Source organism: Mesoplodon densirostris, chromosome 14, assembly GCF_025265405.1.
Source record: "Mesoplodon densirostris isolate mMesDen1 chromosome 14, mMesDen1 primary haplotype, whole genome shotgun sequence".
Taxonomy (NCBI): Eukaryota; Metazoa; Chordata; class Mammalia; order Artiodactyla; family Ziphiidae; genus Mesoplodon; species Mesoplodon densirostris.
Window position 1 is genome coordinate 22,565,520 of NC_082674.1, and position 27,925 is coordinate 22,593,444.

Sequence of the window (27,925 nt, forward strand, 5' to 3'; positions counted from 1 at the left end):
AGAAAGATATCCATCAAAATAGTTAAAATTAAACACTGTGAAAATTTATGCTGTAGTTAGAAATTTCACATATATGGAAGAGTGTATAAAGCCGGATTTAAAAAAAAAATACAAACTAAGGAAAAGGACGCATGGGGGAGAGAAGGAATGTTTATTTAGTACCTGCTCTTTTTTTGTTCAGTTCTTTCAACAGTGCCATAAGAATTATTATCCTCATTTTGCAGATGAGAAAATCAAGATTCAAAGAGATGGGCTTCCCTGGTGGTGCAGTGGTTGAAAGTCTGCCTGCCGATGCAGGGGATACGGGTTCGTGCCCCGGTCCGGGGGGATCCCACATGCCGCGGAGCGGCTGGGCCCGTGAGCCATGGCCGCGGAGCCTGCGCGTCCGGAGCCTGTGCTCCACAACGGGAGAGGCCACAACAGTGAGAGGCCCGCGTACAGCAAAAAAAAAAAAAAAAAAAAAAAAAAAGATTCAAAGAGATGAAGTATTTTGCCTATGGTCTCACCGCTAATAAATGAATGAGGCTAGGAATTGAACCCATTTTTATCTGACTCCAAAGACTGTAGGGACCTTCTTCCATCATACCATGCTGTCACCTCCCATATTAGGATTTTTAGCGTTTACAGCAAAATTCAAGAAACTTCAGGCTTTAGTTTGGTAATACTAGTAAAACCCCAAAGGTAATCTGTTTACATGATCAAATCACAAAAAGGTAGTGAAAAATTGAAACCAGTTTAATAAAATGTGGTTAATATTTAGTCTCCTTGGTCACTTAAATGTAAGGCAGTGATAGTAAAAGGAGACACCATTTGATTTTTAATGCCTTGAGTAGGGACACTTCTGAATTGGAAAACTTGACTTTTATATTTCTTGTAGGTAATGTATGGTATTTAACTTTCTAGTGGTTAGAATCTGTGTGTCTCAGAGGTTTAGCGTGTGGTTAGTAAGATCGGGGTGGTCAGTAAATAAATGGCAGCTTCCCTAATTGGTTGTGTGCCCACTGTGGGGGCAGCCTGGGAATGAGACGTGTACAAACTGCCTTTAGGAAGAATTGACCTCAGTGGGAATCATGTTTGGAAGGGAAGTTTACAGCCATTCAGCGTGGGGTTAAAACTATCTCCTAATGAGGCTTCAAGGAACCAGAGGGGCCTGAGAGGACCGGAAGTGGGAATGGGACCATCACCACCACAGAGTGACTCCATGAGCATCTTCCCTGCTAACCCAAGAACACAAGAATATAGAGTTTGGAAGGTTTGGAGAAATGAAATAATGGCTGACTTGTGAATAATGACGAAAATATTTGATGATGTGACTCCCAGGGAAGCAATTATGGTTAACCCCTCGTTTGTTTGGCATTTTCAAGGATTGAACTGTCCCACATAACTGAATTTTCCAGACAACTAAAACTTTCCTATTTATGCGCCTTGAATGTTTTTAACCATGCTTGGTGGAAATGTTTCTGAAAGAGATTATACAATTATCCTGCCTCCTTGAACAGAAGCTGCAAGAAATAACATTTCCTTTAGTTGCCTTTGACTGCAGGTCTGAGAAAACCTGATTAAATAGGTTTAAATAGTTAGGGCTTGTAATCGCCTCACATAACAAGAAATCCAGAGCTGGGCAGTACCAGAGAATGATGAATTCTCAGCTCAGTGATGTCAGGCTGACTTTCCGCTCATGGTCACGAGATGGGTGCACAGCTCCAAGTCCCGAGATCTCACATGATAAGATCTAGGCAAGAATGAAATGGGGGCTTCTCCGTACATGTGTCTTTAATTAGAGAGGAAACTATTTCTCAGAAGACCCCTGGCCAACTTCCCCTCAGGTCCCATTGGCAGGACTGAGTCACATTTCTATACCTTGGTTTTATGGGAAGTCTGAGGGAGTGAATACCCAGCACTCTCCGACTATGGGGTGGGAGGAGGGCTCTGCCCGTAAAAAAGAAGGATGGAGAATGGCTGTTGGGTAGGCAACCAAGAGTGTTGGCCATATTACCAAGATTGGGAGTGAACGTCTCTATGTATGGTTTTAGCTTGAGGGATGGTCGACCTTTTGGCTCCTACTCTGAAATCACCCCAGACTCAGCTGCTTTTTGATTTCCTAAATCTGCTTTTATTTAGTATTCTTTCTCCTTGCGTTATGCCAGACTGCTAATTATCACTACTTGCTGTTAATGTCCCTTGCCCTAATCCTGCCATAATTAGATTTTTTTTTCTGGAAAAACCATATGATCAAACTTGTTAGAACTATGCCTGAAATGTTGAGTGAGTATCTGGCAGCTGTCCTGTGGATTGGATACATAGTGTGGCATTTCTTTTGGCTATTCAGTGTCACTTTTCCATTGTTGAGGTTTTGGGGGAAGTGAACAGTTTTTAGAGAGTCTTATGAACTTAGATAAGACTAATGACGTCTTCTTCTGGTGCAAGGATGAGCACATAGGGGCAGTTACGCTTATTTACTAGAGACGGTAAAACTGTCGGAACCTCAGCATGGTTTAGAGAGAGGCAGCAAAGTTTATCAGTGCATCCAGCTCCCTCTCAAAGCTGCACGGAGGGTGCTTGCTTGGACAGCACCACCAGCTCTGGGACCGTGACCAGTGGAACCTGTTACTGCGGCCACTGTCCAGTATGAGGCAAGCTGGTGCAGAACTTAATTATTCCTGCCTTCTGCCAGGGCGTCAGAGCCCTGTGAGTGACTCCTGTGAAATGCCCAGGTTGAGCAGAATTAGCAGTGTTTGGATGTGACTTGTTTCAACAAGTTCTTGAAGAAAGTAATGCTTCAGAAATGGTTATTGAAATTATACTGAACAAGTGGGGACCATGCCTTCTGTGACTCGAGAGCTGACCAAAATTCAGTCTCTGTATACAGAAAGAAGGAAATAGGAAGCAGTTGTGAACATTATACTGACAGCGAGTAACTGAACCAAATGGAATGATTCTACTCTGGGAATCAAACCCGAGCTAGTAGACAGGTTGGATTCTAAGGAAGCAAATGTTAAAATGTTCAGATTTGACATGGCTGAGATGATGAGCCCAAACTGCTTAGAACCTTGGGAGTTCCATAAAGCAAGTTAGCTGTTTGAAGGCCCACCAGTCATTATTTTACTATGCATCAGAAAATCATGACTTAGCCTATAGGCAAAATGTGAAGTGTCAGAAACATTTGGGGATAAGGAGAACAAGTTTTAGTTTTTTTTTAATTTTGACTAATTTGTACCATTCAAATCATTCTTCTAAGGAAAATGCAGAGTATTTCTCATAAGTAGTTTATTCACTCCTTCTTATGCATAGAACATTTTTAAAGAAGCCATCCTTTTAGTGACTGCTGACTGATCCAGGCAGGATACACCCTAGTTAAGCTGAGCAAGATATTTATATTTTTCTAATTTTATTTTCTCATATGTGAATTAATATGTGGATTACTGATTTTACCTTTGAAAGACTCTGACCAGTACTGCTCCCCTAATAATGTAGCCACTGTGTTTGAATTTTAATATTGGCTTTAAAAAAGCTTCCAGCAACTCATTTTCTAGAAAACAAAATAACAGGAACAAAAAATATAATGCATTTCAAAGCTCTAAAAAGCTGGTAGCTTGAGAATCATGAAGCCTATGGTATTATCTGTATTACTGGGATACTGAATGGTGACTGTACTTAACTTTGAATTTGTAAATTATTGCCATTGAATTTTATTATTTGAAATTATTGCTGTTTTGAAGGGAAGCTTGCATGTTAAATACTTTTCACCAGTGCTATTACTGTTGCTTTGGGGGTTAATCTGAATCTCATTTTAATGTGTGGAAACTTATATATACTATAAACGTAGTTGAAATCAAAGGAAAGAATATGTGAATAGGCATTTTTCTAAAATTAATCAGAGGAAATGAAATGAGTAATCAGAAAAGAGATAAACAATTTTAGAAAACGATATTTATTCAAAGTGACTGAAGACGGGACTTCCCTGGTGGTCCAGTGGCTAAGACTCCGCGCTTCCAATCCAAGGGGTGCAGGTTTGATCCCTGGTCGGGGAACTAAGATCCCACATGCCACGTGACGCAGCCAAGACAATGTAAAAAAAAAAAAGAAAAAACAGAAAAACCCCCCAAAAGACTGAAGACATTACAGATGAAGCTCTGTAAGACAAAGGGATTCCAAAGGGTTTTCTGAATCCAATTACTTATCATTTGAATTGGTCTGTTTTTCATGTTTTGTATTATTCCTATATGTTACCAAATCTTTGCTTTGGCACAAACAGACATGTATTGAAACTACATTGAGGCACTTGGAAAATGTGATTAAAGAGTGGACATTCAAAATCTTGCCACTTTTCTTTGGTCGTGGTGTGATTCATTTGTCAGAAACCCCCTGCAGCACTGAGTCAGAGTCAGATATACTTAGACGTCTAAGAGGCCTTACCAACTGGACAGTTTTTTAAGTTTGCTGCAAGCCTAACTTCCTTCAAGAAGTCATTTTGGGTACTTAGTGGGCCTAATCCAAGTCAAATGTCACCCTAACTGACATGGTGATACATGTATAACTATCTAGTATGTATTTTTCTGTCATGTATTTGCCTCATGGAGCCGGAAAGTTGAACCCGATACATCGTTCACAGCGGAGACTTTAGCTTACTAAATTGTAATTTTAACATAGTGAGTATGTTGTGAGCAGGTGATACCAGTCAACCCAAGAGCAGGTGGCAATGTGACCAGTAGAAGGAGCCTATGATTTAAATCATAGGACTAGATTTGAGTCCTGTGTCTGCGTAGCTATGGCCTGAGCAAGTTAATAAACCTCTCGGAGTCTGTTCATCTGTTAAATGCAGCTGGTAAAAATAATGTCTGCTTCAAGGAGCTATAAGTATTGAATCAGATAAAGTATATAAAGGTACTCTGCAAAGCTATAAAAGTCTATACACATTTTTCTTATTATTTTTTATAAATTAATGTGCCTGTTCTGTGTCCTTCAAGTAGGTAACATTTACAGAAATACACATTATATGCTTTGAGGAATGTGCCATTGAAACAGTCTGCATTTTTTTTTTTTTTTTTTTTTGCGGTATGCGGGCCTCTCACTGTTGTGGCCTCCCCCGCTGCGGAGCACAGGCTCCGGACGCGCAGGCTCCGGACGCGCAGGCTCAGCGGCCACGGCTCACAGGCCCAGCCGCTCCGCGGCATATGGGATCCTCCCAGACCGGGGCACGAACCCGTATCCCCTGCATCGGCAGGCGGACTCTCAACCACTTGCGCCACCAGGGAGGCCCCCAGTCTGCATTTTTTTTTTTTTTTTTTTTTTTTTGCTGTACGCGGGCCTCTCACTGCTGTGGCCTCTCCCGTTGCGGAGCACAGGCTCCGGACACACAGGCCCCGCGGCCATGGCTCGCGGGCCCAGCCGCTCCGCGGCATGTGGGATCCTCCGGGATCGGGGCACGAACCCGTGTCCCCTGCATCGGCAGGCGGACTCTCAACCACTGCGCCACCAGGGAGGCCCTAGTCTGCATTTTTAATGATGGTTTGCCTCAACTGAAAGCAGGAAGTCATTTTTTAAAATTTATTTATTTATTTATTTGGCTGCGCCAGGTCTTAGTTGCAGCACACGGGATCTTCATTGCTACGTGTAGGATCTTTAGTTGCAGCATGCAGGATCCCTGGTGGTCCAGTGGTTAAGACTCCACACTCCCAATGCAGGGTGCCCGGGTTCGATCCCTGGTTGGGGAACTAGATCCCGCATGCATGCCACAACTAAAGGAAGTCATTTTATTTTTAAAAATTGAGTTAAAGGATCCCAGAATAAACAAATAAAGTACATAATACTTGTTAACAGCAAATATTAGAATCAGTCTATACTACAACAGTAGACATATGTAGTCCCTGTTGCATTCCATTAAGGAGCTCCTACTGGTTTAGGAGATATATATGGTAACACATATGGAAAAATGTAAAACTGCTGAGTATCAAAATTCACTGCTTGATTGGAAGTAAGTGATTTTTTTTTTTCTGGTGACCCAGTTGCCATATCCTATAAAAAAGAAAGATTATCACTTGCCCTCTTGATCCCCTTTCCAAATCCATTCTTTAAAGATGGTCTCCATCCCACCTCCTCCATCGAATTCTAGATGAGGAAGACAGTGCCTAACCTTTGAGGAGTTTCTGATATAATGGAGACTTAAAGCAGATATATAACTAACTCCTTTATGGAATAGTGGACAAGGTAAGTGCCACAGCAGGTCAGGTGGCTGGGCGTGGCCAGCTTCTGTAACCATTTCCTAGTATTCCTTCAGCACCTGCACATCAGGCCTCATATTGGTTGAATTTTTATTTATGGGTGATTTGCCTCTCTACCTAGATTGTAAACTCCATGAAGACAGGGAAGGCACCTTGTATTTCTTGGTCTCTCTCTCCATACCTTTTACCTAAGCCTCAACCAGTATTTGTAGTTCAAATAGTCTTGTACCCAACATTCAGGTTTAGCCAAAAAAGTGTATTAAAAGGCATTTAAGCCCTAACTTTCTTTTCCTTTCTTCTGTCTTTGCAGTTGACCTGCCCCTCTTTTTTCCTCGAGACCAGCCGACTCTCACATTCCAGTCCGTCTATCACTTTACCAACAGTGGACAGCTTTATTCCCAGTCCCAGAAAAATTATCCATACAGCCCCAGATGGGATGGAAATGAAATGGCCAAAAGAGCAAAGTAAGTGAATCAATTGTTATTTCTTGCAAATAGAAACATTTTGTTTATCTAGTCCAGGAGCTGGGCAAGCTACAGCCTGGAGGCTAAATCCTGCCCTGTGCCTGTTTTTGTAAATAAAGTTTTACTGAAACAGCCACACCCATTTTTAAACTTATTTTCTATGGCTGCTTTCATGCAACCATAGCAGAATGAGTAGTTGAAACAGACCACATATGGCCTGGAAAGCAAAAAATACTTGCTATTTGGCCCTTTACAGAAAAAGTTAGCCAACTCCTCATCTAGCCTCATCAGGTAGATTGCCTTTTTTTCTTTTTAAATGGGTTATATGATTTTTCTGAAATCTACCTTTCTATTTATTTTATTTCTTTTTTTAAGATTTATTCATTTTTGGCTGAGTTGGGTCTTAGTTGTGGCGCACAGGCTCTTCGTTGTGGTACGCGGGCTTCTCTAGAGTTGTGACGCGAGGGTTTTATCTTCTCTAGTTGTGGCACGCAGGCTCCAGGGCATGTGGCCTCTGTAGCTGTGGCAAGCAGGTTCCAGAGCACTTGGGCTCTGTAGTTTGTGGCACGCAGTCTCTCTAGTTGAGAAGCGCGAGTTCAGTAGTTGTGGCACACGGGTTTAGCTGCCCCGTGGCATGTGGGATCTTAGCTCCCTGACCAGGGATTCAACCCACGTCCCCTGCATTGTAAGGCAGATTCTTCACCAGTGGACCACCGGGGAAGTCCCTCTACCTTTCTATTTAGATTAGAGAATAAGTACTAGGTAGAAATTGGAGTTGAGGAATAACTGGTGTCAATGAAGTAAATATTGACAGCTACTTTCATTTTTTTTAATGGAAAACTTCAGCTGACAGTAAACAAATAGAATTTTTGCCTAGTAGTCAATACATGGATCCAGTACCTAGTTTTTCATATGGAACTATAAAGTCTTTGAAGGAACAGAGTGAATTATATATCCCATTGCATCTCTGCAGCCATTACCTAAAGTACGGCCTGTGTCTTCTTTGATTGAATAAATTGCTACACAAATAGCTTAGGACTGTTAAAATCCTTATGGAAATAAGTTGGGAATTTGATAAAGGTTGAAGTTAGCTGGAGCTTAGAATTTAGAGATACAACTGTTGCACATGAATCTCTCTGTAGAAAGCTTTCACCAGTCATATGGAATATGTATATGTAAATGTAAATTCAGAGAGATTTTATAGGTAAGACTTTAGTATCTGGAGCACCAGTCTTCACGAACCATGGCCTTCCTAGATTGAAGCAACAGTGGATCAACACCATAGTTTCCAAAAGTAAATCAAAAGAGTGGCAGGTGGTTATTACTTTATCACTCCGTACAGCCATATGCTCACACCTGTGATCCCAGCTGAAGGACGATCAGATCCAAAGAATCACAGAAATGAAGAATATCAGTTCAGCATCCTCTTTATTGCTCATCCAGTATTTACTGAGCATCTACCATGATCCAGGCAGTGTGCCCCTTGCTGGGGATACAATGATAAATAAATTAGAAATTGTCCGTGTCTTCATGGAATTTATAGCCCAGCAGGAGAGATCAAAGCCTTTATCATATCAAACATGTGACGGTTTTAAAGTACCTACTAGTAAAACCTGGCCTTCCAGACCTAGAATGCTCTTGATTGGTAAGACTTCTTGCTCTTTCCTTCCCCTCCTTGGGTTCTATTTTCATCCCCAGGTACCCACTGGCATCTATACTTTCTGTAGTACAAGGCCTTCACTCATAGCAGGGTTGGGGCTCTTTTAAATAATGACAGGGTAGCTTTCTCTAGAAATCCAGACCTCCCCAGATTCACATGTGGAATCCAGAGCTGTTGTTACCTGAATCTTTAGTGTGCCCTTCCTCCCTGTATTCCTTTTTGTCTGTGATGCCCAAGTCTGAAGTTCTATTTAAGGAAAATAACAAACATATGCAAATGTAACTAATAACAATGAGTAAGACTGACTTATCTTGAAATAAACTTGAAAAGGGGGATTATGATGTAAGTTTTACATTTGAGGGATTGCAGTTGTTTAATTCTCCGGTCTTTCCCTGTGTATACATAGGATCTGCCCTTAGAAGATGGGCTGTTATTTGTGGTATGTGCTGTGGAGTCTGAACCAGATGTGTTTTTGTGGTTTCCATGGCAAAGCTATCTCGGTGTGTGTGTCTGTGTCCGTGCATCCATATACGCACACGTGTGCTTCTTAAGTAGATATTTTAGAATGTATGAATTGAGTCTTTAAGGAGTTGCAAGCCTATGATTTCAGTATAGGAATATCGTAAGTGAAGCCTGTTTATCTTAACAGATTGGTTCAGAGTTGCAAGAGACATTTGCTTTACTTTACCAGCCTAAAGAAAACATCCGAAGTAATGTTAAAAAAGTCTGCTTTCTACTGTAGTGAAGATGGATCCATTTTAAATGTAATAAAAGAGAAAGCCAGCAGCTCATGCTAGGAAGAAGAAATAGTTTAAAAGCTCCTTCTTAAATTGACCTGAGTAACTTCCCTGAGCTGTGTCAGAAGGCCAGGTAATGGATAAGCACAACCAGAGAACTGTCCTGTGGTACAGACCAGAGTTTGGTGGAGAAGGTGGAGAGACAGGACAGAAAGAGAGAAAGGTCAGCTGCAGCATTCCTTACACCCCCTGCTGAAAATATTGTATGTACACAGTGCGTAAAAGGCTATAATTCACTTGGAGAGCTCTGCCCAGGACATAAACACTCTCACGGTTTATGAACAGCGCTAGAGCCCTTTGAGTGGAGTCAGCTGTTTATTCCCTCCTGCAGAGCAAAATTCTAAGCATGTGAATTCAGAAAGGACACTTTCTGGCCAGGCCTCTTCCTATGACATGTACTTCTTGCTCGTGGCTGTTCAGCAGATTCTGTCCTCACAAGTAAATTACCCTCTGCTGGGTGAGCACAGGCTTCAGGGTCATGTGTGCCCCAGTTCCTATCACAAGTTCTAATCTATAAGCTCTGTGGCCTTGGGCAGGGCTATTAACCTTCCCGAACTTCATCGTGTAAAACAAGACTGTACTCCTCCCTACTGATGGGCTTGATATGCAGGGTCAGTCAGTGGGTGGACATGTGGAAGACCCTTGGGTTTAGCTTCTGCTTTGTCCCACGGTGCCTGTGCCCACGACTTTCCTCCTGCTGTCTTTCTGCTCCTGCAGGTGTACCCTTCCTTCTGCATTCTTCCTTATGGTTTTCCCATCCATGCTAACTTGCAGGCAGCTCTTTCCCCTCTTCCCAGTTTTGGTTGACTGTTGGTCATATACTGCTTCGAAATCTCTTTTGTATTATTCTTTGATTTATTTATTTATTTTTTTGCGGTATGCGGGCCCCTCACTGTTGTGGCCTCTCCCGTTGCGGAGCACAGGCTCCGGACGTGCAGGCTCAGTGGCCATGGCTCACGGGCCCAGCCGCTCCGCGGCATGTGGGATCTTCCCGGACCGGGGCATGAACCCGTGTCCCCTGCATCGGCAGGTGGACTCTCAACCACTGCGCCACCAGGGAAGCCCTTGCATATATCTTTTAAAGATATTTATTGTCGTGTAATTTACATACACTTATAATTTACATACAATGAAGTGGACAGATTTAAGTGTATCTTTTTTAAAAATTATTTATTTATTTATTTATTTTTGGCTGCACTGGGTCTTAGTTGCAGCATGCGGGATCTTCATTGCGGCATGCGGGATCTTTGTTTTTTAGTTGCAGCAGGTGGGCTCACAGTTGCGGTATGCGGACTGTTAGTTGCAGCATGCATGTGGGATTTAGTTCCCCAACCAGGAATCAAACTCGGGCCCCTGCATTGGGAATGCAGAGTCTTACCCACTGGACCACCAGGGAAGTCCCTAAGTGTATCTTTTGATGGAGTTTTGACAAAGTTACCTTCTACGCCTTTCCAATTAGTCTTCTCACCCCCAAGACAATGCTGTCTGATTTCTATCACCATGTCTCAGTTTTTCCCCTTCTAGATACTTCTAATAAATGGAATGATACAGATTGTACTCTTTTATGTCTTTTGTATTCAACATAATTATTTTAGAGTTATCTGTTATGGCATTCCTTTTTTTACTGCTGAGCAATATTTCATTATATGAATATACTATAATGTACTAATCCATTCATCTGCATATTATATTTAGGTTGTTTCCAATTTGGGGATTTTTATGAATAGAGCTGGTATGAACTTTCTTATATAAGCTTTGTAATAGACATATGTTTTCAATTCTGTGGGTAGATACCTGGGAGAATGTGTATGATTAACTTTATAAGAAACTGGCAACCTTTTTTGAAGTAGTACCAGTTTATACTCCCACCGGCAATATGCTGGGTTCCAGTTGTTCCGTATCCTCTCCAATACTTGGTATTATCAGTCTTTTTAATTTTAGCTATTCTATAGGGGATGAAGTGACATAGCATTGTGTTTTTAATTTTGATTTCCTGGTGATTAATGATGAGCATATTTTCATGTGCTTATTTGTATGTTTTCTTTTGTGAAGGGTCTGTTCAAATTTTGCCTATTTTTAATCAGGTTGTTGGTCTATTTATTAAAAGTTTTAATAGTTTTAAAAGTTCTTTATATATTTGTCAGAAATATGTATTAGAGATATTTTCTCCTAATCTATGGCTTGCCTTTTCATATTCTTAACAGTATCTTTTGATGAGCAGAAATTTTTTATTTTTAATTAAATCTATTTTATCAGTGTTTGGGGTTTTTTTAAATATATTTATTTAATTTATTTATTTTTGGCTGCATTGGGTCTTTGTTGCTGCGCGTGGGCTTTCTGTAGTTGTGGTGAGCGGGGGCTACTCTTCATTGCAGTGCGTGGGCTTCTCATTGCAGTGGCTTCTCTTATTGCAGAGCACAGGCTCTAGGCGCCCAGGCTTCAGGAGTTGTGGCTTGCTGGCTCTAGAGATCAGGCTCACTAGTTGTGGTGCACGGGCTTAGTTGCTCCGCTGCATGTGGGATCGTCCCGGACCAGGGCTTGAACCCGTGTCCCCTGCATTGGCAGGTGGATTTTTAACCACTGGGCCACCAGGGAAGCCCTATCAGTGTTTTATTTTTATGTTAATATTTTTGTATCCTCATAATTATTTACCTTCCACAGGGTCATGAAGAGATTCTCCTATGTCTTTCTCTAGAAGCTTTGGTTTTGGTTTGACATTTAAGTCTATGATCCATCTCAAATTAATTTGGGGGTATGGTATGAGGTAGATGCTAAAGTTAATTTTTTTGTTTATATATCTCCAGGTATTTAAGCAACATTTGTTGAAAAAACCTTTCTTTCCCCGTTGAATTACCTTCATGCCTTTGTCAAAATAAATAGACCATATATGAGTGGGTCTATTTCTGGATATTCTATTTCATCTATCTATTTTTCTGTTTATATACCAATACCAATGGTTCTTAAAATCAGGAAATGTAAATTCTCCAACTTTATTCTTTTTAAAGATTGTTTTGGCTGTCCTAGGTCCTTTTTTTTTCTGTATACATTTTAGAATCAGTTTGCCACTTCCAACCCCAACCTGCAAAAGAAAAGCCTGCTGAGATTTTGATTGGGATGGCATTGAATCTGTAGGTCAACAAGGGAAGAATCGACATTTTAACAATACTGAATTCTTCCTATCAGTAAACATGGTTTTATTTAGATCTTCTGTAATTTACCTCAGAAATGTCTTAAGATTTCAGTGTAGAAGTCTTGGATATTTTTAAATGTTTTTGCTTTTATTGTGAATGATAGCTTTTCAGATTTTATTTTCCAGTTGTTGCTAGTATATGGAAATAGAAATGATTTTTCTATATTGACCTTGTGTACTGTGACACTGCTAACTTTACAATCCTAAGTTCTAGTAGCTTTTTTGTAGATTTCTTAGAATTTTTTACATAAATAGTCATATCATCTGTTAACAGCTTTACTTCTTTCTTTCTAGTGTTTAAATCTTTACCTTTTTTAGTTTCTTTTTTTTTTTTTTTTAACCTACTTGCACTGACTGGGACCTCTAGTCCAGTGTTGTACACAAGTGCTGTGAGCAGACATCTGGCCTTATATTTCCACATTAAAATTGATGTTAGCAGTAGGTTTTACATAGATGTCTTCAGCAGATTGAAGAAATTCCCTTATATTCCTACTTTGCTAAGAGTTTTTATCATGAGTGAGTGTTGAATTCTGTAGAATGCTTTTTCTGCCTCTATTGACATGATCCTGTGGCTTTTCTTTTTCTATTAAAGTGGTGGATTACATTAATTAAGTTTTGACTGTTAGACCAACCTTGCATTCCAGGGATAAATAAACCCTTCTGAGTCATGATATTTTATCCTTTTTTATATTATTAGATTTTATTTGCTAAAATTATCTTAAAAGTCTTACATCTGTGTTCATGGGTGATAGTAGTCTGAAATTTCCTTTCTTGTGTTGTCCTTGTTAGACTTTGATAATAGCACCACACTGGCTTCATAAAATGAATTGGCAAGTTATCCTTCCTTATCTGTTTTCTGAAAGAGTTTATGTAGGTTTGGCATTATTTTTTTCTAAATGTTTGGTAGAGTTTATTTGTGGGGGAAAAATTCAATGTCTATACTAAATATAGGGATATTCAGATTTTTTAAAATTTCTTCTTGTGTTAGTTGTAGCAAGTTGTGCGGGTTTTTTTAAGAAATTTATCCATCATATTTAAGTTGTTGAATGGATTGGCATAGAATTGTTTATAGTATTGTCTTATTTTCCTTTTAATATCTAGGGGAGCTATAGTGATATAACTTCTTTAATTCCTTAGAGTGAAAATTTGTATCTTTTTCCTCTCCCTTTTTTTTTTTAAACAGTCTACCTAGGTGTTTATCAATTTTTCTAATCTTCTCAAAGAAACAAGCTTTTACTTTGTTGATCTTATCCATGGTTTGTTTTCCATTTTATTAATCTATGCTTTTATCTTTATTATTTCCTTCAATTTATTTTCAGTTTAATTTCCTCTTCTTCTTCAATTTTTTCAAAATAGAAGCTTAGATCATTGATTTTAATCCTTTCTTCTTTTTTAATATAAGCCTTTAAAGGTATAAATTTCTCTCTAAAGTTTGCTTTAGTTGTATCCTGCAAAATTTGATATGTTGTTTTTTGTTTTTTGTTTTTATACAGCAGGTTCTTATAAGCCATCCATTTTATACACATCAGTGTATACATGTCAATCCCAATCTCCCAATTCATCCCACCACCACCACCACCCACGGCCGCTTTCCCCCCTTGGTGTCCATACATTTGTTCTCTACATCTGTGTCTCTATTTCTGCCCTGCAAAACAGTTCATCTGTACCATTTTTCTAGGTTCCACATATATGCGTTAATATATGATATTTGTTTTTCTCTTTCTGACTTACTTCACTCTGTATGACAGTCTCTAGATCTATCCACGTCTCAGCAAATGACCCAATTTCGTTCCTTTTTATGGCTGAGTAATATTCCATTGTATATATGTACCACATCTTCTTTATCCATTCGTCCGTTGATGGGCATTTAGGTTGCTTCCATGACCTGGCTGTTGTAAATAGTGCTACAGTGAACATTGGGGTGCATGTGTCTTTTTGAATTATGGTTTTCTCTGGGTATATGCCCAGTAGTGGGATTGCTGGATCGTATGGTAATTCTATTTTTAGATTTTTAAGGAACCTCCATACTGTTCTCCATAGTGGCTGTATCAATTTACATTCCCACCAACAGTGCAAGAGGGTTCCCTTTTCTCCACACCCTCTCCAGCATTTGTTGTTTGTAGATTTTCTGATGATGCCCATTCTAACTGGTGTGAGGTGGTACCTCATTGTAGTTTTGATTTGCATTTCTCTAATAATTAGTGATGTTGAGCAGCTATTCATGTGCTTCTTGGCCATCTGTATGTCTTTTCCATTATCATTTTGTTAGAAAAAAATTTTAATTCCCTTTGTGATTTCTTTTTTGAACCATGAGTTATTTATAATTGTGCTGCTTGAATTTCAAGTGTTTGGGGATTTTTCTAGATGTTTTATTGTTACTGATGTTTAATTTCTGTTTTGGTCAGAGATCATAATCTGTATGATTTTAATCCTTTGAAATTTGTTGAGACTTGTTTTATGGCCCAACGTATAGTCTATCTTAATAAATAGTTCATGTGAACTTGAAAAGAATGTGTGTCCTGCAGTTCTGAGGTATAGTGTTCTATATACATATTAAGTCAAATTACTTGTTAGTGTTATTCAAATCTTCTATATCCTTACTATTATTTTTTGTGTTTATTATTTTAACAGTTACTGAAAGGAGGTGGTAAAATTTCCACCTATGATTTTGGATTTGTCTATTTCTCCTTTTAGTTCTGTCATTTTTTGCTTTTTGTATTTTGAAGTTCTGTTATTTAAGTACATACATATTTGGAATTGTTATATCTTCTTGATAAATTGGCCATTCTATCATTATGAAATGATTCTCACTATTTCTGATAATACTACTTCACTTGAATTCTGCTTTGTCTGATATTAATATAGTTACACCAGCTTTCTTTTTCTTTTTTAATTTTAATTTTTTAACATCTTTATTGGAGTATAATTGCTTTACAGTGGTGTGTTAGTTTCTGCTGTATAACAAAGTGAATCAGCTATACATATACATATATCCCCATAGCTCCTCCCTCTTGCGTCTCCCGCCCACCCTCCCTATCCCACCCCTCTGGGTGGTCACAAAGCACCGATCTGATCTCCCTGTGCTCTGCAGCTGCTTCCCACTAGCTATCTATTTTGGTAGTATATAGAAGTCCATGCCACTCTGTCACTTCGTCCCAGCTTACCCTTCCCCCTCCCCGTGTCCTCAAGTCCATTCTCTACATCTGCGTCTTTATTCCTGCTTTCTTGTGCCTATTTTTTGCTTGGTATATCTTTTTTCATCCTTTTGCTTTCATCCTATGTGTGCCTTTATATGTCAAGGAAGCCTTTTGTAACTTGGTTTTTAAAATCTAGTCTGATAATCTCTGCCTTTTAATTGGAGTATTTCATTCATTTACATTTCATATAATTAATGAGCTGGTTGGGTATAAGTCTATCTTCTTACTATTTGTTGTTTAATTTCCCCTGTTCTTTTTTTTTTTTTTTTTTTTGTGGTACGCGGGCTTCTCACTGTTGTGGCCTCTCCCGTTGCAGAGCACAGGCTCCGGATGCGCAGGCTCAGCGGCCACGGCGCACGGACCCAGCTGCTCCGCGGCATGTGGGATCTTCCCAAACCGGGGCACGAACCCGTGTCCCCTGCATCGGCAGGCGGACTCTCAACCACTGCGCCACCAGGGAAGCCCTCCCCTGTTCTTTATCCCTTTGTTCTTCCCTTCCAAATCTTCCATTTGATTTATTTGAGTATTTTTTAGTATACCATTCTCTCTTCTATTGGTCTTTTAGTTATAGCTCTGTGTATCGTATTTTAGTTATTAACACACTAAAATATATTCTTAATTTATCTCAGTCTACCATGAATTAATATTACAACAGTTCAAGTATAATGTAGAAGCCTAAAACAATGTAATTCTCTTCTGCTATTATATTCAGATGTTTCACTTCTTCATATATTATGAATCCCACAATACATTGTTATTACTTTGGCTTTTAATAGTCAGTTGACTTCTAAAGAATTTTAGAAAAGAAAGAAAAATTATATCTCCATTTTATTCTGGCTTTCTGCACATCCACACCCAGGCAGATAGATAAAGTTTCCCATTCTCTTTACCACTTGTCTGAGCCTCCCTCCTCAGAGGCCTGGCATTTGAGTAACATAAATACAGAGAGGAAATGCATGTGGCAGTTAAGAGCACTGACCCTAAAGTCAAGAGAGAGTTGGGTTTAAACCTGTCTCTGCTATCACTAGCTGTGTGACTTTAGGCAAATTCATAGTCTGAGTCTGTCTCCTTATCTATAAAATAGTGAAGCTAGTTTAGAATATCAAATGGGATGTGTGATTTTCTATTGTTGATTCCGCAAATTTTATTTCTTAAAACAGCACAAATTATTATCTCACACTCTCTGTGGATCCAACACAACTTTCCTGGCTTCTTTGTTTAGGGTCCCAAAAGACTAAAATCAAAGTGTTGGCTGGGGCCGTTACCACATCTGAGGCCCAGGGCCTCTTCCAAGCTCATTCATGTTGTTGGCAGAGTTCAGATCCTTGTGGTTATAAGACTGAGGTCTCTGCTTCCTTGCTGGCTGTCAGGTGGAGGCCATTCCCTGCCACGTGGGCCCCTCCATCATCAAGCTTGCAGTAGTACATCAAACACTTATGTTTCCAATTTCTGACTTCTGTGTCACTGACATCTAGATCATCTCTGATTTAAAGGGTTCATTTGATTAGGTCAGGCCTACCAGTTAATCTCCCTTCCTTAAAGTCATCCATTGGTTCCATGTAACATAACCCACTTACAGGAATGAAATTCATCATTTTCACAGTCCTGGGGATTATACAGGGAGTGTACACCAGGGGGTGAGGAATCTTAGGAGCTGTCTTAGAATTCTGCCTACTACACAATGTAGGTGAATTGTCCAGCATAGGATCTGGCATGTCATAAGCATTCAGTAAATGTTAGAATTCAGCATCATCATACCTGGAGGAAAAACAGAGATTTTTTTTTTTTTTTTTTTTTTTTTTTTTTGTGGTACGCGGGCCTCTCACTGTTGTGGTCTCTCCTGTTGCGGAGCACAGGCTCCGGACGCGCAGGCCCATTGGCCATGGCTCACGGGCTTAGCCGCTCCACGGCATGTGGGATCTTCCCGGACCAGGGCACGAACCCATGTCCCCTGCATTGGCAGGCGGACTCTCAACCACTGCGCCACCAGGGAAGCCCGAGATTTTTAAGTAAAAGATAGCGGAGTCGGCATTGCTAGCTACACATGCAACCAAGTAAACAGCCCCTCAAACTTCAGTGACTTGGCCAGAGATTCTTAAGTTCTAGGCTGCTCCATCCATGGCTGCTGTCCCCTGTGGGTGTGTCTTCTTGGTGCCAGTACAGCCAGTTTGAAAAGCAGAAAAACTCCATCCTTCAACTGTATAATCTACATAAAACCAACTATCACTTAAAAAAAAAAAAACTGAACCCGCTAGTTACCTACCTTGGTATCTTATACATAGCTTTAGCTCTGTCTAAATGAATGAATCAGATAATTTTTTATAATCCTTTCTAGTTTGACAAATCTATGAATAGGTGGAGTGAGTTTTCCCTGAGTTTCATTGTATAAAGCATTAGGTTGATCCTAGAGGCCTGAGTACGTTCTCAGAACAGCATTGAACCCTAAAACCACCTACTGCAATGGCTTGTCACACATGAAATCCATTATATAAATGGAATATTTCAAAAAATAGCTTCTCGGTCAACACATGTGGGCAATTCATCATGAACCTTCTAAAACATTTTGTTGTTTCCCCTCTTGACTCCATGTCAGAAAGAGATGTTATTTTCTTATTTAGAAACTTATTGAGATACTCCCAAAGCAACCCCTAATTTCCCATATGTGGGTCTTCACCATGCATACTTCTATTATTTGTCATTCTGTTGTCTTTGCAGAATAACTTTCTCTTTCAATAATTTTTAAAAATTGTACATTTGGGGCTATTTCAGTTATTTTTCGTCGTTAATACCTTAGTATTCCCAAAGACACTGTTTCCTTCAGACTTCTCATTAGCTGCTAAACGCTTCAATCCAGTCTTACGCATTAGCCCTCTAAGTAAAACAGGTAAAAACAGATCTTCTGTCCTCAAGAGAAGGGGGTTAGATGTCCCCACCTGATGTGCTCCTCATCTCTTCCCTTACTCTGGCCTCCAGGGCCCCTCTGGGATGCCATGGAGCACAGCGTGGAAATCCCAGTCCTAAGAGGGCACTTCACAGGAGGTTGCAGGAGCCCTGAGGCCTGAGAATTCTTTAGAGACCAGGGTAGGGCTGGCGGGGGGAGGGGTGATCTTGAAGCATAAGTGGTTATAATGTGAGCCTACTCGCATCTCCTGGTAAGATTTAATTGTGGCATCAGGCCTCTCTCTGCAGTCCCTGTGCTTGGTAAGCTGGCCAGAGGGAACCCTGACTGAACCAGCTTTGGGGCCCAGGTGTCCAGTCATCGCTCTGTGTTAGGGAAAACCCTGACGGGGACTTTGCAGCCCTCTCCCTCTCCCAGGACCACTAACCGCCCCCCCCATCCCTCCCCTTTATAGCTGTATTTTTGGAACTCCCATCTGGCACCCAGGGGTAGGGGTTGACCAGGAAGGTAAGACTTGTGGCCACTGTGACTGCTCACCCTCACAGCCTTTCTGCGAGGGGAGCAGCTGCAGAACTGAGCCATTCTGGGCAGGAAGCGTCCTGGGAATGGAAGGGAGAGCCCCGAGCTAGGCAGAGCAACCAGGCTGGGGCTCCCAGCAAGCTCGGCCACAGGGGGCCCATCAGGGCTCAGACCTCAGTGGCAGAGCCTGCAAGCCCAGCTGCTGCTATGATTCATGGGTTTTCTTTCTTTTTTTTTTTTTTGCCTTGAGTTTCCTAGGAGTAGTTCCCTTTAAAAACTCCCAACCTCATCTCAGCTGAACTCCCCTCAAGAGAGAAGAGGGAATTTTCCAGGCCCAGGCCAGCCTCGCTTGGGGGATGAGAGCACCCGTAGAAGACAGGAGAGGAACCAGTGATGGTGCCTCCCGAGGAACTGGGGAGGGCTAAGGGCGCCAAGCCTTCCTCTCCCCCATGTGCCCCGGGTTCCTGTGTTCGCAAGCTAGGGTTTAAAGAGAGAGAAGTTGTGAGGAGAAAAATAAAGCAATTAAATACCATAAAATTCTTGGATCTTTGAACTCTCACAGAGAATCATTTTGAAAAGTATCTTCAAGGGACTTGGTTTGTTTTTTCTTTCAGAAGAGAGAGCAACAGAGACGGGGAGGAATCCAGATCTGCCTGGCATCCAGGCATCCTCTCCAAATTGCGTAGGTCAGAGAGAACATGTTATTTATTAGAACCTCACATCTGTTGCTGTGAAATGATAAGCTCCATTAAAAAGCCCGGCCATCAATTACTTCTAATACAGCCCTCATCCTGGAGTGGGCTGCTCACCACACTTCCAGCCTGTGTAGCCAAGGCTGTACCAGGCACGGAGCCTTCGCAGCCCCGTGCAGCCTCCCCGCTCCTTCCACAGGACCTCTCAGGCCACCTCCCCCAGGCCCTCCAGCTGGGTTCCTGGCTTCCTTTGATTCCACTCTTTGGCCGCTCTGAGGGCTGTTTTCAGGACTGAACCCCCTGTCCATGCTGCTTTCTCAGTGGGAAACAGGGTGAGGCTTTACTCTCTGGTCTCAGTCATGCAAGCCGGAAGGAGCTGCACACAGAAGAGTAACTGGGCGATGAGCACATCTTAGTTGGGGGAATTCACTTAGTTGTGCTGTTGTGAGAGGCTACTGATCAGCTCAGGCTTGGGTTCTGATCATCCCTCCCAGGGTGGGAAAATGTTCATGATAACCAAGTACACCTACTTCCTTGTTTGTGAGTGACAACCCTACATTTTCTTGGAAAAATAGACAGATGTCCTATAAAGTCAGAAAGAAATAGGGGAGGAGTTGGTTTTGGATTTGTATAGTATACGAAAGTAGAAACACACGCTTATTCATGAAATCGGAGTGGCCTTTGAACAGTTGGAAGGAAAAACGTACAGTAAGTAAAGAAAATGCAAAGAATACCAGCCTGGGAGTTAGGAGACCTGGGTCTCATTTGGACCATTATTAATTTCCTGTGTGAACTTGGAAAAGACACTTCACCTTTCGGGGCCTCAGTACCCTCATCTGAAAGTACTGGGCTAGTAGCTGATGATCGCTAAGCTCTAACATATTTCTGGGATTTTAAGTGAAAATTGTGTTTAAGGTAGTTTAGCATACTTTTTTGTTCGTGTTGACAAAATTCCATCTCTGTTGCCAGAGGTCAGACACAAATTGAAAACATTGCTAAATGGAATTAAGTACACTCCGTACGTGATGTTTTTTTTGTACAACCCGTATCTAATATTTATAGAACACTTCAGCTGTGGGACATGCACACATATGCCCTGAACACACACACCCAGTAAAATACTTCTAGATGTAATACTTTTTCAGATGTCAAGTTAAAACAGCTTCTCGGGAATTAGGCTTGACTGTTCAGATGTGCGTGTTGGTTTCTGACAGGTGCCGCCGGGGCTGCTCAGGGCTTATGATGTGGAGTCCAGCCAAGGCAGGAGGGCCAAGCCGCATGGTTCTATCATTTCTCATTAAGGCATGCATTCTAGAAATAGGGGAAGCATCAAAGAACGACCATCCAATCTGTGCACATCATTAGTGACAAGCAGAAGCCTTGCTTCTGCAGAAATGGGATTCTGTCTTGTCTGTGGTCAGATCCTTCAGCACAGGGACCACCTGTGAAAATGAAATAGATTCATGACTTGTTAAAATCACAGCTTTATAGAGGTGAGCAAAAACAGGGAGCAGATATTGGGGTAGTAACCACTATGCCAGTGACCTCCAAAATCCACAGCCAATAGCAGAGCTAGGTTGGGTGACCAAGCAGGGGTGCATTTAGGAAGGTAAGTGTGGCAGTAGGGGCCAGTCTCAGGACGTGGAACATGGAAGGAACCTTAGGCATCATCTAGTGCCACCAAAATTGAGTATGGTCAGCATTAACCATTGTGGTGGAAATTAAATGGAGTGATTGGTATACTTAAAACCCTCAGCACAGTGATTGGCATAGACTTGACATTCACTTCATCATTTTCATTTCCTGGAAGAACTTGTTCAAGGCCATACAGTACAAAGATGAGAACCCTTTTACCTGATCACTGGTCCAGGGCCGGCCCGAGCCGCCTCTGGCCTCTCCCCTTCACTCTGCCTATTTCCTGCTCCCTTGCTCACAGGAGAGCACAGTGGAGTCAAGGGCTGGAGGGCAGCATGCCTGCATCCATGTACCCACCACCTTCCCTTGGGGTGGCCGGGCATCGAACCTTCTTCCTAGTGGCTCACCCAGCAGGCTGAGGGACACTGTGGCCCCGTGTTCTTGAGCAGAAATAGCTCTCCTAAGAGTATGGAGACCTGACACTGAGTACCTTTAAGGGAAGGTGAACATTCCTGTGGCCGGACTTACTACTATAATCAGTGGGCAAAAGAAGAAAAGGGGTGTGATAATGGAGCAGGCCAAAGGAAAGACACTGCTTCACAGCTGCCTCCAAACCAGCAGGAAGGCTGCACATCAAGAAGAGGACAAAAAATTCCAGTGACTCCTATCTTCCCAGACAGAACTTCTGGCACTTAGTCATGCCTAATGGAAAATGGAAGCCAAGAAAGCAGAAGTGAGGCTGGAGTGATCTAGGGTAGTTCTTAACCAGAGTCACTTCTGAGAAGAAAAAGTGCCCTGGATGGTCAGGCTGAGTTGCCAGGTAGAAGTGCCATGGCCAGGGGGAGAACAGGCTTTAGAGCAGCCGTGATTATAAGAATCAAGTGTAACAATGGCTTCTGCAGTGGAGTTATTGCTAGTAATTCATTCAGCAAACATTTAAGAGCTATATACACTATAGTTGACCCTCAAACAATGCGAGAGTTAATCCACATATAACATTCAGTCGACCCTCTGTATCCAGAGTTTCTCCACATCTGTGGATTCAACCAATCATGGACTGTGTAGTACTGTAGTATTTACAATTGAAAAATACCCGTGGTTAAGTGAACCCGTGCAGTTCAAACCCATGTAGTTCAAGGGTCAACTGTATATACAGAGTATGTGCAAAGCACTGGGGACCACAACACACACACACACACACACACACACACACACACACACACAGGGTTGCTGCCCTCCAGGTGCTAAAACTCATCCACCTGTTGTGAAGAGTCCCAACTACAAAGCCCACTGATTGATTTTTGGAACCGTCTATCACTGGTTGAGATTCTGTTCCAATGATAGGGCATCCATGACATTAACCACTCAGTACACTGAGTACAAGTCAAAATTGCAAAGTGGGAAGCTCTGTAGCTCTTCTAAAAATCAGATTTAGAAGACCAAAATTTTCCATTATTGATCATTTTGGGGATTGGATAGTCTTTAAATTGTCATTCTTTCAGTTGCCCAAAAAAGTGAAATTTATGGGAACGTATATGTAAAGGCAAGACTATGTTGCTTCTTTCTGAGAATAAGTGATAATGGATCAACCAGTCTCTCCTGATCATCTTATAGACAGTAATAATAATAAATATGCATTGAGGGCTTTCACTGCACCAGCACAGCTATAAATGCTTTATATATTTTAATTCCTGTGATTCTTGTAACAACCCTATGAGACAGGTACTGCCATTACACCTATTTTACAGATGATGAAGCTGAGGCCCCACAAAGTGAAGTGACTTGTTCAAGGTCACAGCGTAACTTAGTGTAGAAACTGAGGATATACCTTGGGTTTCCCAACTTTTAGACTGGCATTCTACTCTTATAATGCCCTGCCACTCTTCCTCAGACTGATTGCCTGAGTTATCCCAAAATTGCCAGGCAACTGAGCTCAGCTGTCTGTCTGTAACTGCAGAGTCTCTGGGTTCTCTGCCTCGGTCAGCACTCAGGTTTGGCGAGCCCCAGTGTGGATTTGTAGTGGCAGTCATTTTGATTAGGTCCTGCCCAGATCACCAGCATTTTTCCCATTCTTTTATTCATTCATTCAGCAAATATTTATTGAATTCAAAGTAGGTATCAGGCACCATGTTAAGTGATGCGTGGGACACAGTCTGCCTTCACTGGACCAGAGGTGAGATGAAAATCCTACATAAATAACTTATCAGGCAGCAGCATGTGCAACATGCAGGTGAAATGCAGTCAGAGTCCCGAGGAGAGATGATGTCTGTTTCCTGAGCTTGAGGTGGCTGACTCTAGAGGGTGGGTAGGAGCTGATGTGCAGAGATGGAGGGAGGACGCTCCTGCCAGAGGGAACAGAGGCTCCGAGGCCAGGAACCGTGGGGTTCCAGGTAGGCCAGTCTCCTTTGAAGAGGGCAGCAGTAGATGAGGCAGGAGAGAAGGAAAGAAAAGAGGCAGGTAACAGAGTTCTGCACGGTAGGAGGAATGATGCTCTGGGATCAGACCAGCCAGAATTCAAATCCTGGTTCTACCACTTTCTAGCAGTAGTTTGTTACCTCTGTGGATGTTGGTTTTCTCATCTGTACATGAGGATAACAGTCCTCTCTCACAGTGGACTGTGAATGTTAAGTGGGGAAATGATTGTAAAATGTCTGGGTTATTGTTGGTGTTCAATTAATGGTGACTTGTTATTAACTGCTGTGCTAAGAACTTGATCTTCTTTTCTGTAGGCAATAAGGTTTTTCTTCAATTAGCAGATTACATATTGATACAGTGACCTGCCTTGGCATAGATATATAAAGCATAATAGAGCCTTCTTGCCTTGGAAATATTAAGGAAGGCAGTAAAAACTGAGATCTGTGGTCACACTTGTGCACCACTGTAAAGGAATGCTTGTCTTGGGCCCTTTCACCTTTTCTTTGCCACCTCAATACTCAAGAGACCGACTCTTATTCTCCAGAGTTAGGGTTTCCAGTTTTAGCAATTAAAAATACAAGTTGCCCCGTTAAATTTGAATTCCATTTAAACAACAAATAATTTTAGTATAAGTATATCCCATGCAAAATTTAGGACATACTTATACTGAAATGTTATTTGAAGTTTATTTGAAATTTAAATTGATATGGGCATCCTTTGTGGAGGGACAGCTCAGGAATCGGTCGGAACAATCAGTCTGCCTTCCTGAGGAGGGGGACCCACCCATCTTCTAGTCTTGTCCCTCAGGTAATAAAGGCTCTGCTCAGCAGACTTTGACAGTGCCTTCAAATCACTTCCTGGGTAGAGACAGTAAATGCCGATGGGTCCCGCTGTGTGTGTCTGGGGTGGGAGCAGAGGTCAAGTGGGGCAGGATGTCTTGTACCAGCCTTCACATCTCCCCAGCCATCTTTCTTCAGCACATTCTCCCAGACAATTGGCAGAATGAAGGCAGCCTTTGTGGTCTGATAACTTGTCTCACGGAATAAGTGCAAGCCCCCTTTCACAGAGCTTCCTCCAGGAACATTGCTAAAAGTGGCGACTTTAGCTGTCCCTGTGGCGTGAATGACTTGAGACTACCGGAGCAGGCGTGATGGTAACTGACCACATGCTCCATGCTCTGGGGAGTCTGGGGACCTCAGTACTGGAGCTGGGAGGACAGTCCAGCTGCCTCACTATGCAAGTGAAACAAAGAAGACCCAGAGAAGGGCAGTGCTTTGCCCAAGGTCACACAGCTATCCAGAATTTGAGTCTGAACTTCAGCCTGGGTCTACTACCTTGAGTTCTTCTGTAATAATTTAAATAAGTGCTTTGCCCAAGGTCACACAGCTATCCAGAATTTGAGTCTGAACTTCAGCCTGGGTCTACTACCTTGAGTTCTTCTGTAATAATTCGGGGGGTCTGAGAATTCCCAACACACTTGTTTGGTTGACTTGTGAACATTTTCTCTGGACTACTTGACAACTGTCATCTCCAGATCTCCACTCGGCTGCACGTCCTTCAGCGCTGCCACTCTCAGCTTCATGCTTGCTGCCCCTAAGAGCAAGATCACTACTGGTGCGGGGTTCATGGCACTTTCTAGACCAGCTTGATCTCAGCCCTTCTCCCCAGCAGTGCCTTCTTGCTGATCCCTTTGCCCCACCCTGACCAAGTGTTCCGCGGTTGAGATGGAAAAATCCATCTCAAAGCAGAGGGCTTTTTTTTTCTTTTTGCGGTATGCGGGCCTCTCCCTGTTGTGGCCTCTCCCGTTGCGGAGCACAGGCTCCGGACGCGCAGGCCCAGCGGCCATGGCTCACGGGCCCAGCCGCTCCGCGGCATATGGGATCCTCCCAGACCGGGGCACGAACCCGTATCCCCTGCATCGGCAGGCGGACTCTCAACCACTGCGCCACCAGGGAGGCCCCAAAGCAGAGGGCTTTTAACCTCGCTTTCAGAGGACTAATTTGTCCACGTAACAGGAGGTGAAAATTAAAACAAAGCAGGGCGTAGGTTGGAGCAGTATAGCACCCTTGGGTTTAAGAGTGCCTTTGACCTATTCCCGTCAGACTAGAATGATTATCTGGATGCCAGAGAGTTCTTAGAGGAGCCCTTTACTCAGTGGTGTCACTGGCGAGGTGGCATTAGCCCTAAGACCACTCTCGGAAAGCAAACCTGGCCGTGCGGGCAGAGCCGGCCCACGTGGAAGCCCGGAGCGGCCATCAGGGGGTCTTGCACTTTTTTTATTTGCTTGTTCTTGCCACAGGCCGTCATGAGACCAAGAAAACTTGTTTTGAAAATGCTTGACAGCTGAAACAACCTGTTCTCGGCTCTGGACGAGAGGGTCTGTCCTTTCTGACCATTTCTGTACTGTTTGATGTTTGACTAGCTGCTGACTGGAAAAAATGAAGTTGCTGTTTTCTCCTCATATTGTTCACAGGCAAGTGCCAGTGGCTTGCCAGGTCCTTGTTTCCCGTTTTTTCCAGCCCTTCACCAGAGACATTTTAAGACAGTGCCTGAATTTAACTGATGAATGAACGTTAGCAACATATACTTATGAGGATATAACCGATGGTTACGTCTCTGCAAGCCGAGCTCTATACGTGGGTTGTCTTTCCCAGTCCCATTAGATTTCAACCTGTGATTTTCCACTTGTAGTTTGGTCCTCTCTGGAGAACTTGAATGTGTGAGTCAAAATCTCCAATTATCCCAGTGGCTACTTTGGCCTTCCGCACTGGTGGCTCTGAGGCCTGCAGCAGCATCTCTGTTCCTCCCCCAGGGTCTTGGTCTTGGATGGTCTCAGGTGGGTCCTGTGACTGGGAAGGAGCCACTTCACTTCTTTTCTGCAAATAGAGGGGTTGGACAGGTAAAGAATTGACAAACTATAGCCCCAGGGCAAGTTTAGCCAGCTGCTTGTGTTTATAAATAAAATTTTATTGGAACACAGCCCCACCCATTCATTTACATATCGCACATGGCTGCTGTCACTCCAAGGGCAGAGTTGAATTGCAGAGACAGGGTATATGGCCTGCAAAGCTGAAAATACTTGCTGTCTGGCCCTTTACAGGAAAACATTGCCAACCCCTGTGGATTAGATGACCTTTAGGGTTTTCAAATCCAACTTTCTATGACTTTTGAACTCATGCAGTTCTTTTACAGCACAAGCCCCTGAAGCACCTAATAAGGGGCTAACTAGAAGGGGGCCTCTCTCTTCCCTGCAGTAGATACAATGCAAAGCACGCCTTGAGGTTGCTGAAATCTACAAAAGGAGGGGGCTTATTCTGCTGTGTTTTTATAGTTTAGTTTGCTGTATGTCTGTATTCGTTTATTGGTCTGAGGGCTCTGGCGTCCTTGGTGTCCACCAATTTTGGTAAAAAGACACCCCAGCTGTATAGGTCTGACTGAATTCAGTGGCATGGTTCAAGGTGGGACACCCGTCTGTACCCACGTGGAGGAGAACACTGATTCATCTGCTTGATAACTATGGTAGGAAAGGGAGCCAAATGCTGCCTTGAGAACCTGTGTGGCTGCCTGGACCCATCCCACCCGCTGTTTGTGTTTGCCTGTCTCTGAGTCTGAGCAGTGAGATGGGGCAGGAAAGCTCAAAGTGGCAAGGTAGGTTGGTGGCCATGGTGAGAAAAACAGGAAGAAGCCTTGAAAAATGCAGAGACAAGGGAAGAACTAATCGTTTTAATCTTCTTCCCCTGGTGCCAGTCCAAACAAGATTCTAACATAAAATTTGCATCCCAGTGACATGCATCCCATACCCACGTTCCCAGGGCATAATAGGGGATCCAAAGCACAGAACTGCATGGTCCTCCAGTCAAGGCCACCCTGGCCTATAAAGAACTTTTGTGCAGACTAGAAAAAGGTGCCCCTTTGGGTTGGTGCAGACTTGGCTAATAGCTTTGGGTAAGAAAAACTTCCCGCTTTCTCTAGGCATCTAGCCCTGGGCGAACACACAGCTGAGTAAATGGGCAGGGACTGGATTTCAGCCCCCACTTGCTCGTTTGGCCAGACTCCTTGGTGCGGAGCAGATGCTGCCCTACCCAGTGGAGCAGCCACTCCTGCTACCTGGCATCTTAGAAGTCTGGGGTGGGGGGGCTCCTCTCACAGGGCCTTGCTGACCAACAACAGGTTAACTCTGCTTGGCCTTGGTTTTTGAGACTACAGCAGCCTGGGCTGGTCCCCCGCACGCCCAGT

General features: G+C 42.6%; 1 protein-coding gene across 1 annotated transcript in view; it reads left to right on the plus strand.

Annotated features, from left to right (window-relative positions):
* BABAM2 (BRISC and BRCA1 A complex member 2) overlaps nt 1-27,925 on the plus strand; it is a 454,460-nt gene that overhangs the window by 408,398 nt on the left and 18,137 nt on the right. Inside the window, exon 11 of the mRNA XM_060117521.1 lies at nt 6,532-6,685. Within this exon, the coding sequence (XP_059973504.1) occupies nt 6,532-6,685 (154 nt within the window). The remainder of the gene's footprint in view (nt 1-6,531; nt 6,686-27,925) is intronic.